General features: G+C 37.9%; 2 protein-coding genes across 8 annotated transcripts; one reads left to right on the top strand and one right to left on the bottom strand.

The window, feature by feature from the left end:
* Window positions 1–796: 796 nt before the first annotated feature.
* On the bottom strand, window positions 797–5,223 carry LOC104092875 (pentatricopeptide repeat-containing protein At4g14850-like). Of its 7 annotated transcripts, none has more exons than XM_018769695.2 (4): window positions 2,683–5,223; window positions 2,400–2,473; window positions 1,953–2,294; window positions 797–1,036 (listed from the first exon to the last, which is right to left on the bottom strand). In XM_018769695.2, the coding sequence occupies exon 1, from the start codon at window positions 5,183–5,185 to the stop codon at window positions 3,125–3,127; it is 2,061 nt and encodes a 686-aa protein (XP_018625211.1). In that variant the 5' UTR covers window positions 5,186–5,223; the 3' UTR covers window positions 797–1,036; window positions 1,953–2,294; window positions 2,400–2,473; window positions 2,683–3,124. The 7 variants fall into 7 exon arrangements, with proteins under 7 accessions (XP_018625211.1, XP_018625213.1, XP_018625209.1 ...); XM_018769697.2 differs by having other exon boundaries at window positions 2,400–2,441; XM_018769693.2 differs by having other exon boundaries at window positions 2,400–5,223.
* Window positions 5,224–11,375: 6,152 nt separating this feature from the next.
* Window positions 11,376–12,050, top strand: LOC138893551 (uncharacterized). The gene has a single exon (XM_070178175.1). The coding sequence runs from the start codon at window positions 11,376–11,378 to the stop codon at window positions 12,048–12,050; it is 675 nt and encodes a 224-aa protein (XP_070034276.1).
* The last annotated feature ends 934 nt before the right edge of the window (window positions 12,051–12,984 follow it).

Below are 12,984 nucleotides of genomic sequence, written 5' to 3'. Positions count from 1 at the left end.
ACAAGTAATATTTTTTGTTGTTTTGTGCTATTTTTGCCATGGCTTGAAACCGAAAAACCGAACCGAATCGAAATTATTATGGTTCGATTTTGGTTATTAAAATCACAAATCGAACCGACCGATGCCCACTTCTAGTAGTTAGAGCGGTCAAAATGGGCCAACTCAGCCAAGCCTCGTGGGCTTTTAAATTTGGTGGGCTAGGACGATCCGGCCCGTCATATGAATGTGCCTTAAAATGGCCGACCCAACCCAGCCCTAAGAGGGCCGCAGGCTAGGGCGGGTCGACCCTTCAATTATTTTTAGAAAAAAGAATTTCTTTAAATCCTTAAATATTTTTTCGTGACACAATCGATTAATCATGTAAACAACTTATGTTTGCTTAGAGCATACAAAAAGGTTGATATTTGACTAGGAATCTAGTAATTGAAATGCAAATTCTCTATATCTCTAACTCTTCTATTTTAAAATTACATGAATATATTCTTAATACTTTTCTTCTATTTTCCTTAGATTTAGGGATTGTTTCAATAAGTTTATATGTTGAAATTTTTTAATTAAGGATTAACATCATTTTCTAATTTCATCATTATAGTTCATAAATTTTTTAAAATTCCTGAAATTTGCTAGTGGTCAATTTTTTTTTTTTGAGCAGTTTAAATTATATTAATAATACTAGGCAGAGATAGCACGTGTCGGCACGGGCCCAATATGGTAAAAATTGTAACTATTATTTTTTTTCACTTTGTTATTTGTTCTGATATAAAATAATAGGTAGTAAGAATTGATGCACGTAAGCTAGTATCAAATCAGAGAGATAACATCACATGCTAATTGCTAGATACTATTTTCATGTAAATTGGAACAAAATATTCACTCATGGATATTGTAAGAATTGAGAATTAATACTCATTACATTTATGGCGGCACCATACTATCACATGCTGAAGTGTCACATTCTGACAAACGGTGATGCGTTTCTCTTGCTGTGTTTAATCTTCTTCTTAGCCTTTTTGTTAGCAGTTTTTACAAGAAATACCTGTACACGGTTATGAAGTAACGATCAATTGTCAGTGCTCATATCACAAACAAAGAAGAGAAAAAAAAAACAATAGACATCTGCCAAACTGATGGGCGAACAGTGAAGAACAACAAAGACCAGAATTTTGCTTCCAAAAAATCTTCGAGTATAAATACAAGTACTGTATAAATCATTTCACATATATCACAATTGACAATTAATGCTTTATCTACAAGCTAGAGGTTCAGATTTAGCACAAACTGATATGTATTCATTCCTTTAAAAATACATTTTCCAATCAAGAAACTCAATCATGTGACGAAAAAAGTTCATAATACTTTGATCTCTCATGTGCTTCTGATATGACATGTCTGCTTTAAAAATAGTTTCATATAAGGTAAGATTCTCAAAATGGCCGTCATTTACTATTGTTAACCTAGCACTAAAAGAATAACAGTAAATACTTGCCTACTAATGAAAATGTCAAAGCTTTGCTTCTGAGAGTGTAAACATGATACATAGAGGTGCTTTTAACTACCACACTTTTGTTAAAAATAGCTTAAATCTTCTAGATATAATGTCAATTATTGTATCATGATGTTTGTTGAAACTTCTCTGTCCTCCTAGTCAAAGAAAGCATGGCACATGAAGGATATATAGGAAAACCCAAGCAATTTATAATAGCCTGACTATTACATTTATTATGATGCATCATATATGTAGGCTGAGAAAATTATTCTTTTTAAGGAAGTATTTTTTTTTTAAAAAGATTGAAAGAGTAAGACATGTTTCAATACCTTTTTAAAAAATACACACAGGTAGCTCAATTAGATTATAATTATAATTTAAAGTGTAAAATATGATTTAACAAGAAATTCATTTGGTTGAAAAAGAAAAGTAGCTAAGTGTCTCATTTACGATGGAAAGCACTTACCCAGACTATAGATTCAACAGGAAAATCCACTGCATCTTGTGTTTCAGTAACTAAATGTGCCTTTCTGCAGATTCACCAAATCCAGCTTCTTTCACAAAGAAGCTTTAATTTTGTTGACTTCATTTCCTGCAACTTCGATAATTTCATTTTTACCATGGATCTCCTGTCAAATTTTGTGTTATATTGAAAATCAACTGGTGCAAACTGGTCAAAAGACACAAGGAGAGAGCAGCCAGAAATGTCACTTTCAGAGGTCTACATTCGAATCAGCATTCTTGACTATCCACAGGTGCTTCAAGATCTTCTGAAGGGAAAGTCTCTTTGAGAAGTTGTCCGCAAGAACTGGACAAGCAAATGTAATATCGTTATGCATTCTTCTTCACCAAATTGACGCATACATATCTTCTAATAAACTTACTTTCTTTTTTTCACCTCTAATAAGCTTACCTGACTAATGAGATTCTTAGCTTCAGAGACATCATGTGTTATCTATAAACAACAAACATTAGACGCTGCTTCCCCTAGTGATTGTGTCGGAAATTCATGAAAATTTAGCAAATGAGACACAATTATATAGATAAAAAAAAGATTATAGCTCATGAATTGTGCTCACTGAAGTCCTCTTAGATCTGCAAATCGTTTCGATCTCTAAGAGGTCATTTGAGGCAATTTGGATGGAAAGAAGCAATTTGACACTAATATTTTGCAGAATATAAATTACTCAACTTACAATAGACTTCAGTCCCAATGTTTGAATTGGAGGGTGATCGATGGATGACCTGCAAGTAGACAAACACCATAGCCATGTCCAGTTCAATTGCATCGGAAGATGAAGAACTTATTGCATAAAGTACTCTGGCAGCATCAGGAACTTCTTCATGCATTCAATTGTTGTCATCAGCGCTAAAAAAACTGTTAGCATAGCTGCTTTTTGCTGCAATGCCAGTTTATACGTAGTTTTGAGTTTCAGATTTGTGAAGCTCTTAACGTGCCTCTAGCAGGGGATGGTGGACCTTGTATGCAATTCCAGCTTCGCCTTGGAAGTGAAGAAAACTTATGGAGGTGATATCTTCTAGTTCAGACCCTCAACATCATGAGTGTAAATTAGTGCCTGGATCAATGGCAGAATGGCAAGGAAGTCACCAGAATTCTCTGGAATACCTAAACTAGACTCACCAATAATCTCTGCACGAGCACTGGTAGTCCTTGAAACAATGAAAGCGGTTGTTATCTCTTACTATAATTTCTCTACCAGTAATGCCCGATATGAACTTTATTGCACTATGGCAATCCACACAAACCCTCAGGTTTTTTGTTATCCTTATAGGGACTCCACGAGGGATAGCAATGAGACCAAATGCAAGTGCAATCTTCTCACTATGGTACCAAACTTCTGATTCCTTTTCTTCTTCCTCTAAGTCATACAGAGCAAAATTCGTGTCAGCAGTATAACCTGCTGCTTTCATATCTCTCTTTAACTTGGCCAGCATTGCTTGAATCTCTGGGTATCTCTCGTGAATTGTATCCTTTGCTTGGAAAATATGGACACAATTCTTTACAGATATCCAACTGAATCCGGCCCCTTTCTTGATGCCCACATCCTTCATCTCCTTCCTGACGAGATTAGCCTCCTCCCACCTTCCAGCAGCTGCAAACATATTTGAAAGAATAACATGATTTCCAGAGTCCTTTGGATCAAGTTGAAACAAATTGTCAGCTGCAACCTTCCCTAGTTCAGGTTTTCCATAAACTCTACAAGCCCCTAAAAGAGCCCCCCAGACTGAAACTGTTGGTGGAACAGGCATTTTCTTGATAAACTCGTATGCACGCTCCAAGAAACCAGCCCTTGCAAGCATATCCACTACACATGCATAATGCTCTGGCCCTGGTTGAATCCCATACTCTTTCCTCATAGATTCAAAGATATCCATGCCTATTTTAACAGTTCCAGCCCTACTACAAGCTGTCAATACACAAACTAATGTCACATAATTAGGCACCGCGTCATGGCTTTCACTTGTCATCTCCTCAAACAAATTCAATGCCATGTCCGCGTACCCTTGATGAGCATAACCACCCATTACTGCATTCCAAGTTATCAAATTCCTTTCAGGCATTTCATAAAACGCGCTCTCACAATCTTCTATGTTACCACATTTCCCATACATGTCAACAAGTGCACTGCCAACAAATATGTTACTCTTACAAGACTTTACTGCAAGACCATGAATAGACCTCCCCAGCTCAAGCACTGCCATTCCTGCACAAGCACTAAGCGCACTTGAAATCATAAATTCAGTTGGCTTAATATCTTCCTTCCTTGCCTTAAGGAACACCATAAAAGCCTTCTCCCATATATCGTTCTGTTCATACGCCGCCAACATGGTGCACCATGATACACCATTTCGCTCATTTATCTCATGGAAAACCAGCTCCGAATACTTCACCTCGTGACATTTGCCATAAAAATCAATCAATCCATTCAGAACAGAGACATCCGATCGAAACCCAAGTCGAATCACATAACCATGCAACTGCCGCCCAAGCTTCAAATACAAACCATCCGAGCAAGCATTCAAAAACACACAAAAAGTAATCGAGTTTGGTGGCTCTTCGCCCACTCGCAAGAGCTCAACAAATTTTAAAGCAGCATCGTAAGACCTCCCGTCAAGCACGGAATTAGAAATACATGCATTCCACGTGGCGATGTTCCTCTGCGGCATTTCATCAAACATCTTCCGCGCATATTCTCGTAGACCCGTTTTATAGTACATGTCAAATGCGCTACACCCAACAAAAACATCCTCAATCAAGCTAGTTTTCAGTGCCAGCGCATGAAGCTGTTGACCAGTAACGGGGGAATGCAAAAACGCAGAAGCTTTAAAAAGGCAAGGGAAAGTGAAGTCATTGGGTTGAACACACTCACGGCGCATGTTAGAGAAATGTAACAGCGCGGAGGTGAAATGACCACTTTGGACGGAGCCGGCAATGAGAGCGGTCCAGGTGACAACAGAACGGTAACGAGTCGGGGTGAGTGAAAGGAGGAGTTGAGCTGAGTCGGGTGCGTCGAGTTTGGAGTAGAGGTTGATGAGATGGTTGGAGAGGAAAGGTGGAAAAGGGGGTTCAAGAGTTCTGGTTATATGGGCATGAACTGCTCGCCCAAGAAGAAGGGATTGAGTTGATACGGCTGATTCAATCAGCGATCCAAGAGCGTTGGCGCTCAGGAAGGGCATGGAGTCGCTCCGTGGCCACGCCAATGTGCGGGGTGCAATGTAGGGTTGGGGAATGGGGATTATTGTTAATAATGTTTTTAGTTTTTAGTTTTTTTAAATATTAAATATTTAATAGTTAATTAATTTGAATTTAATTATTTTTTGGCCCACGGGCCGGTCCATACCCTACCTCGGTCAAGCCTTAAGAGCCAGAGGGCTATCTTGGGCCGAGCTTATAAGCCTCCGTTTTAAATTGACTCAAAATTTTTTAGCCAACCCAACCCAAGTAGCAGGCTGGGTTGGGCTGGCCTCACGGGCCAAGCCCATTTTAACGGCTCTAGTTATAGTTACACAATTTATCTATCTGTCTGTCTATCTATATTATTATAAAAGTATGAATACAATGTCGTTTTACAAAAATAACTTTATAATATTAAGCATAATAACTCACAATAAAAGGACATAACTGAAATTCTAGATATTAGTCTTGTAATCCTATTAGTTTTAGGATATAATACTACATGTTAGAAATCCTACATAATTACATTTAGGAATACTATTAGTATAATTAATTTCAGATATAGACATATAATACTATATGTTATCATGTAAACCTAATATCTTTAGGAACACGTTAGGTTTTCTTTTAGTATAATTACTTTCGGGATAGACACATATTTTTAGTCATGTAATCCTATTACTTTTAGGATATACTTCTTAAAAAATTCGATTACTAATTTTTAGAAAAGGAGAGCCTATATATTATAGCACGAATACAATATTGATAGACCAAAATAGCCCTAAAATATTAAACAAAAGAACTCATAGGGAAAGGACATAACTGTAATAACTTATTTTTGGACTACAATACCTTCTATGTTAGTTTTTTTAATATATAAGATTTTAAAATTAATAAATTTTTATCTATTAAATTCTTATTAAATGTGATGACCTGAAAGGTCATCTTTAAATTTAAACATTCATTTATGTGTTCTAAGACCTCGAAAAGCACTATTTATCAATCCTCGACTTGCGTGCACAGTCTGTATAATTTTTCAGAAAGTTTTTATGTGAAAAATAGATTAAAATATGAAATAAAGCTTTAAAAGTCAACTGAGTTGACTTAGGTCAACATTTTGAGCAAACGGACTCGGATAAGTGTTTTGACAGTTCTGGTAGGTCCGTATAGTGATTTGAGACTTGGGCGTAGGGGTGTATATAGGTCGGGTTGGTTCAGATTTTACAATTACCAAACCAAATCAATTGTATCGGGTTTTTAAATCTATAGACCAAACCAAACCAACAAAAGTCGGGTTTTTTAATATCGGGGTTTCTCGGGTTTTTCGAGTTTTTTTTCCGATAAACTTGTGCTCCAAATATTTCTATAGTCCTAAATACAATTTTACCAATAACAATCATATTTTTATTTTTTAGCATTGACCTCAACTATGCTAGTCAATAGGTTGTATGGTTCCACTTTATAAAAGTTTCTACTTTATAAATTATTTTTCACTTTACAACAAAATGCTAACAAAAGTTTAAAGCAATTGACCTGTCCAACTTCAATTGAACCTTAGATAAACAATTAGAAAGAGTAGGTTGGAGTATCATGGACAAATCAATTAATTTAAGTATTGTAAAAAGTCTAATTTCTTCGATTGTCAAATCAACTAAACCTTAGAGAAACAATGTAATACACAACCTTCTTAATCGATTAAAAATCATACACCGACTTTCTTTTAATTGATTACCTTGAAGTAGTAAAGATTTTAAAAATAGTCATGAAGCAAATTGTAGTTAACTATCCCTCTAATCAATCCTCAAAGGCGAGTCTGCATATTCTGAAAGAAAAGAAACAATTAGCATATTTACTATTAAATAATATAAAAAAATAACTATACTCATTAACAATTGAATATAAATTATTATCTTATTCAACTTGCTCAATTTTCTAGACCTCCTCTAACATGTCTTCAAATTTATATTCCTTGGAAATACATCAATGTAAGAAATAATGTAAGAAATACATCACTCTTAATTTTACATAGTCCATATTATTTAATCAAATGATTCAAAATATAAGTAAAAAAGTTTCAATATCTTTGTTAAGTAACAGTCAATTACTCAGGTTATACCTACTTGGGTGTATGCCCGGAATTGGATTCGAAAGTCCCTATCTCAAATTATCGCCATTTAACGGAAAGTAGAAATCTAAAGGCTAAAGATTTTCACAGTTTGACCGCGGATTTGACTTTATCGATTTCTGACTCAAATTGAGATTCCGAGAGTTGGAATACCTCCGTTATGTCATTTATGAGTTGTGCGTCAAATTTAAAATCATTCCGGATTCATTTAATACGTTTCGGCACGAGTTTTGTAATGTGAAAAGTTTAAAACTCATAAGTCCGAATCGAGGAGTGAATTATAATTTTGACGTTATTTTACGTGATTTGAGACCCCGAGTAAGTCCGTATTATGTTACGAGACTTGTTGAAATATTTAGTTGAGGTCCCGAGGGCCTCGAGTGGATTTCAGATGGTTAACGGAGTTTAATTTGGATATTCTAGAATGTTTTGACGTTGTTTTTTCAAGAATAAGTGGTATAAAATTAAGCTAATGAGCTCCAAATTTAGTTTTGATTGAAGCATTGGATCCGTATTGAAATTTTGGACCCATAGCAAAAAGAATCGTTGAATTCGGACATCATATGAGAGAGTTATGCACATTTTTGTGTCCAAAAATATTTCCTGTTGTCGTCAGCGTTCAGGGTAGCGTGGGGCGCTATCCCTGGCGCTGGGACTTCTGAAGTTCTGGAAACGGCGCCACAGGCAGCGCCCCACGCCACCTGTGGCACCATGGACATAAAAACCCCACAAAACGGGGAGTTTTGCCATTTTTACTCATTTTTGAATTTTGAGTCTCGGATTTAGGCGAATTTTGGGCAATTTTCACGGGAAAATAGTGGGGTAAGTATTTCTTATCCTATATTGATTATATTTCATGATTCCATACTTATTTACATCATGAATCCGTGAATTTTTGGAAGAAAAAATAAGTTTTTATAAAATCTTCCAAAAATATAAAATGAAGATTTGAAAGTCAATCCGATGTCGGAATTCGATAATTTTTATATGGTTGAACTCGTATCGGAACGGGTGTTCGGATTTTGTGAGTTTTTAGGAATTCAAGACGTGGGTCCCACTATCGATTTTAAAAATAAATTTTGGATTTTAATCCGAAAAATTAGTAAATTCATACGGAATTAATTTCTACGATTCGTGTTGAGTATATTGAATTGTTTGTGACTAGATTAAAGCTTTCAGACACGAATTCGCGAGGCAAAGGTTTATTGGAATCTTGAAATTGGTTGCGAAGCGAGGTAAGTGTCGTGGTTAACCTTGACTTGAGGGAATATAACCCTTGAATTATTTGTTATGTGAAATTTATGTGAACAACGTATAGTCGAGGTGACGAGTGTCTATACGTCGTCAAATTAATTGTTTGCGTAATTATTTGGAATCATAAATTATTTTAAATCATGAATTAATTATTTCTCTCATATTCCTTACTCAATATTATGCCTTGAATCCATGCTATAATTGCTACATGCTTATTTGATTTATGTGACTTAATTTCTACTTGACATTTAGCATACTAATTATTGAATTGCCTATTTTCTCCTTAATTTCCATAATTAATTGCTACTTACCATCACTTACTTCTAAATAAATCATAATTATTGTATGCTTGTTGTCTTATAATTCCATATTAATTGATGCATTTATTTGAGTAATTTCTTTATAAGAATTGGTTAATTATATTATTTTAAGAGCGGGTTGCATGCCGCAACATAAATGAGAGTGAATATATTGGAGGAGCGGGTTGCACGCCTCAACAGACTTGATTGAAATGAATATATTGGAGGAGCGCGTTGCACGTCGCAATAGAATTGATTGAAAAGATATATTGAGGATCGGGTTGCACGCCGTAACATAATTAAATAAAAATGAATATATTATGTGATCGGGTTGCACGCCGCAACAGAATTGAATATGAATATATTGTGGGATCGAGTTGCACGCCGCAACAAAAACTGATTGAAATAATAATTGGTTATGACTGTCGAGTTGGCTTCAACTGTTGAAATGAGTTACCTGTTTAATTTCTATTATTATTATTATTATTATTATTATTATTATTATTATTATTATTATTATTATTATTGCGTACAGGTTAATGTAAGTGACATGCCTTAGCCTTGTCACTACTTCGTCGAGGTTAGGCTCGACACTTACTGGGTACATGGGTTCGATTGTACTCATACTACACTCTGCACTTTTTGTGCAGATACCGAAGTTGGTCTCAGCGACGTATAGTAGATTTGCTCGGATTCAGCTATTCACAGGAGACTTGAGGTATAGTGTCTGCACTTGTGCAGATACCGAAGTTGGTCCTCGCGACGTATAGTAGATTTGCTCGGATTCAACTATTTGCAGGAGACTTGAGGTATAACTGCATGGCGTTCACAGTTATGAAGTCCCCTTCTACCTTATTTTAGTTGTGTGCTTTCTTTCAAACAGATTTATTTTTTTATTCAGACCCTTGTTTGTATTATTCTAGAAGCTCGTGCACTTGTGACACCAGTTCTGGGATGGTATTTTAGACATCGCTATTGTTATGGATTATTCACTTTATTTCAGACTTTATTTTCGCATTTGTTTCTTTGTTATTAATTGATTTAAAATTATTTAAAAATGGCTAATATTATTCTAACGTTGGTTTGCCTAGCAAGTGAAATGCTAGGCGCCATCACGGTCCCGAAGGTGGAAATTTCGGGTCGTGACAAGTTAGTATCAAAGCACTGGGTTACATAGGTCTCACGAGTTACGAGCAAGCTTAGTAGAGTCTGAAGGATCGGTACGGAGACGTCTGTACTTATCTTTCAGAGGTTATGAAGTTTAGAAACAATTTCACTTCTATTCTACTCTGTCGTGCGATTTTATTCTATCATTGACGATTGAACTCTTCTATTCTTGCCCTCTCGTATATGGCGAGAACACGCACTGCATCTACAGCCGGACAGGAGCCAGAGCCCCAGTGACAACTACGACTAGGGTCAGAGGCCGAGGTAGAGGCAGAGCTCAATCTAGAGCTCGAGCAACAACACTTGTTGTAGAACCTCAAGTGGATTTAGAAGCAGAGGTTCCAGCTCAGACGGTACCTATTGGACCAGCTCAGGTTCAGGAAGGATTCATAGCTACTCCAGTACTTCGGGACGCTCTAGTTCGTTTGGTGAGTCTTATGGAGAGTGTGGCCCAAAATGGTACATTTCCAGTGGCACCAGCCGTCTCATAGGTTGGGGGAGGAGCACAAACTCCCACTACTCCCGCTCCGGGGTAGACAGCTCCCCAGTATCAGACTCTAGTATCCCATCCAGTTGGGGTAGTTCAACCAGTTATTGCAGCACAGGCCGGTGATAGGCATGCTTTGTCTTCTGAGGCTTTGTTGAGGTTGGACAAGTTTACCAGGCTATTTCCAATCCATTTCAGTGGTACGCCTTCTGAGGACCCACAAAATTTTCTTGACCGCTGCTATGAAGTATTGTAGAATATGGGGATAGTCGAAAGTAATGGGGTTGATTTTGCTGTGTTTTAGATGACTGGTTCCACCAAGAGGTGGTGGAAAGATTATGTATTTACTAGACCAGTTGGTTCACCTGCACTTACCTGGGAGCAGTTCTCGCAGCTATTTCTGGAGAAGTTCCTTCCTATCACACTAAGGGAGAATTACCTCAAGCAGTTTGAGCATCTCCAGCAGGGCAGTATGTCAGTCACTCAGCATGAGACCCATTTTATGGATCTAGCCCGTCATGCTTTTCTTCAGCTTCCTACAGAGAGAGAGAGAGAGAGAGAGAGAGAGAGAGAGAGGGTGAGGAGGTTCATTGATGGACTCGTTCAACCTATCAATCTACATATGGCCAAGGAAACCGGGAGTGAGATTTTTTTCAGACGGCTGCTAATGTCGCCATGCGAATCGAGATGGTTCTTTCACATGAGAGAGGGCAGTGTCAGATAAGAGGCCCCGTCATTCCGATAATTTCAGAGGTGCCTCATCTGGAGGCAGGAGTACTTATGGTAGGGGTCATCTTCCTAGGCCATTTTATTCAACACTTCAGGAATCTCACGGTGCTTCAAGGAGTCATGGTCCTATTATGCCTTACTCTGGGAAGCCAACATTTAGTGCACATTCAGCTCCTATTAGTGCACCACCACTCCAGAGTCACTATGGCGGCTATTCGACCCGTTCGGATCAACTTCAGCTTCAGCAACCACGACAGCAGGATGTGTGTTATGAGTGTGGGAACATTGGTCACATCAAAAGGTATTGCCCTAGGTTGTCGAGCAACAGATCTCGGCAGGATTCTCGTGCTATCATACCGGTACCGGTTGCTCCACCGCCTGCCCGGCCAGCTAGGGGCAGGGGTCAGACAACTAGAGGTGGAGGCCAGTCAGTCAGGGGCCGTCCCAGAGAAATAGCTCCGAGTGGTGGGGCCCAACCCCGATTTTATACTTTTTCAGCTAGGTTTGAGGCCGAGTCATCCGATGCCGTGATCACAGGTATTGTTCCAGTTTGTCATAGAGATGCTTCAGTTTTATTTGATCCAGGATCTACTTATTCCTATGTGTCCTCCTACTTTGCTTCACATTTTGGTGTGCCCCGTGATTCTCTGAGTGCTTCTGTATGTGTGTCCACACCGGTGGGGGATTCTATCGCTGTAGATCATGTATATCGTTTGTGCGTGGTTACTATTGGGAGTCTTGAGGCTAGCACGGATCTTCTACTTCTTGATATGGTAGATTTTGATATCATCTTGGGTATGGATTGATTGTTACCTTATCATACTATATTGGATTGTCACGCACAAACGATGACCTTAGCCATGCCGGGGTTACCTCGAATAGAGTGGAAAGGGACTCCTGGCCATTCCACCGGCAAGGTTATCTCTTACGTGAAAGCTCGGCGTATGGTCGAGAATGGGATGTCTAGCTTATTTGGCTTATATTCGTGATCCTAATGCGAATATTACTTCTATGGACTCAGTACCAGTTGTTCGTGAATTTCCAGAAGTATTTCCTGCAGATTTGCCGGGGATGCCACCCGACAGAGATATTGACTTCTATATTGATTTGGCTCCGGGCACCCAGCCCATTTCTATTCCACCATACCGTATGGCCCCACCAGAACTAAAGGATTATTCTCATGATGGGAACTCTCTCTCTTTAGCCACTTCGCCCGCCTTGGCCTTCATTCTCATGATTGATGCACTAACTCTTTGTATAGCCTTTTGAGTTTCATATTGTTGCTCGGCTACTTGCCTCATCATGTCCATAATACGGGTAACACGCTCTACATCCTTCACTTCATTTCTCCTATCAAACTCATAAATATTATTAGAAATATCATAATAAGGACTCAGAGAAGGGTAAAAAGAATTAGGATAACTATCCTAATGGCCACCTTGACAAGCACACACATTATAAAAATTTCACTCATAAGATTGAGATTCACAATTTTGCCACAAGTGTGGTCATCCACAATATGGACAAGGATCACCAAAATAAGTATGACCAATATTCGACCTATTTTCATTCCAAGATGCCATGTCAACAACGATAATAAAATATTAAACTAAGCTAAAATTAAAAAAAAACTTGAATAGACAAAAAGTAAAAATCTAATCTAGTAGAATAGTTAATTTCTAAGCCCCCGGCAATGGCGTCAAAAACTTGTTGCTCCCAAACACGCACGCAAGTATACGT

Source organism: Nicotiana tomentosiformis, chromosome 6 (genome assembly GCF_000390325.3).
Source record: "Nicotiana tomentosiformis chromosome 6, ASM39032v3, whole genome shotgun sequence".
In the NCBI taxonomy this organism is placed as follows: Eukaryota; Viridiplantae; Streptophyta; class Magnoliopsida; order Solanales; family Solanaceae; genus Nicotiana; species Nicotiana tomentosiformis.
The sequence above is the reverse complement of the archived record's forward strand: the minus strand, read 5'-3'. Positions and strand labels throughout refer to the sequence as shown.

Excerpts from the sequence above, each read along its gene's own strand:
- LOC104092875 (XM_018769692.2), bottom strand. The coding sequence starts at position 5,185 with ATGCCCTTCCTGAGCGCCAACGCTCTTGGATCGCTGATTGAATCAGCC.
- LOC138893551 (XM_070178175.1), top strand. The coding sequence starts at position 11,376 with ATGCCTTACTCTGGGAAGCCAACATTTAGTGCACATTCAGCTCCTATT.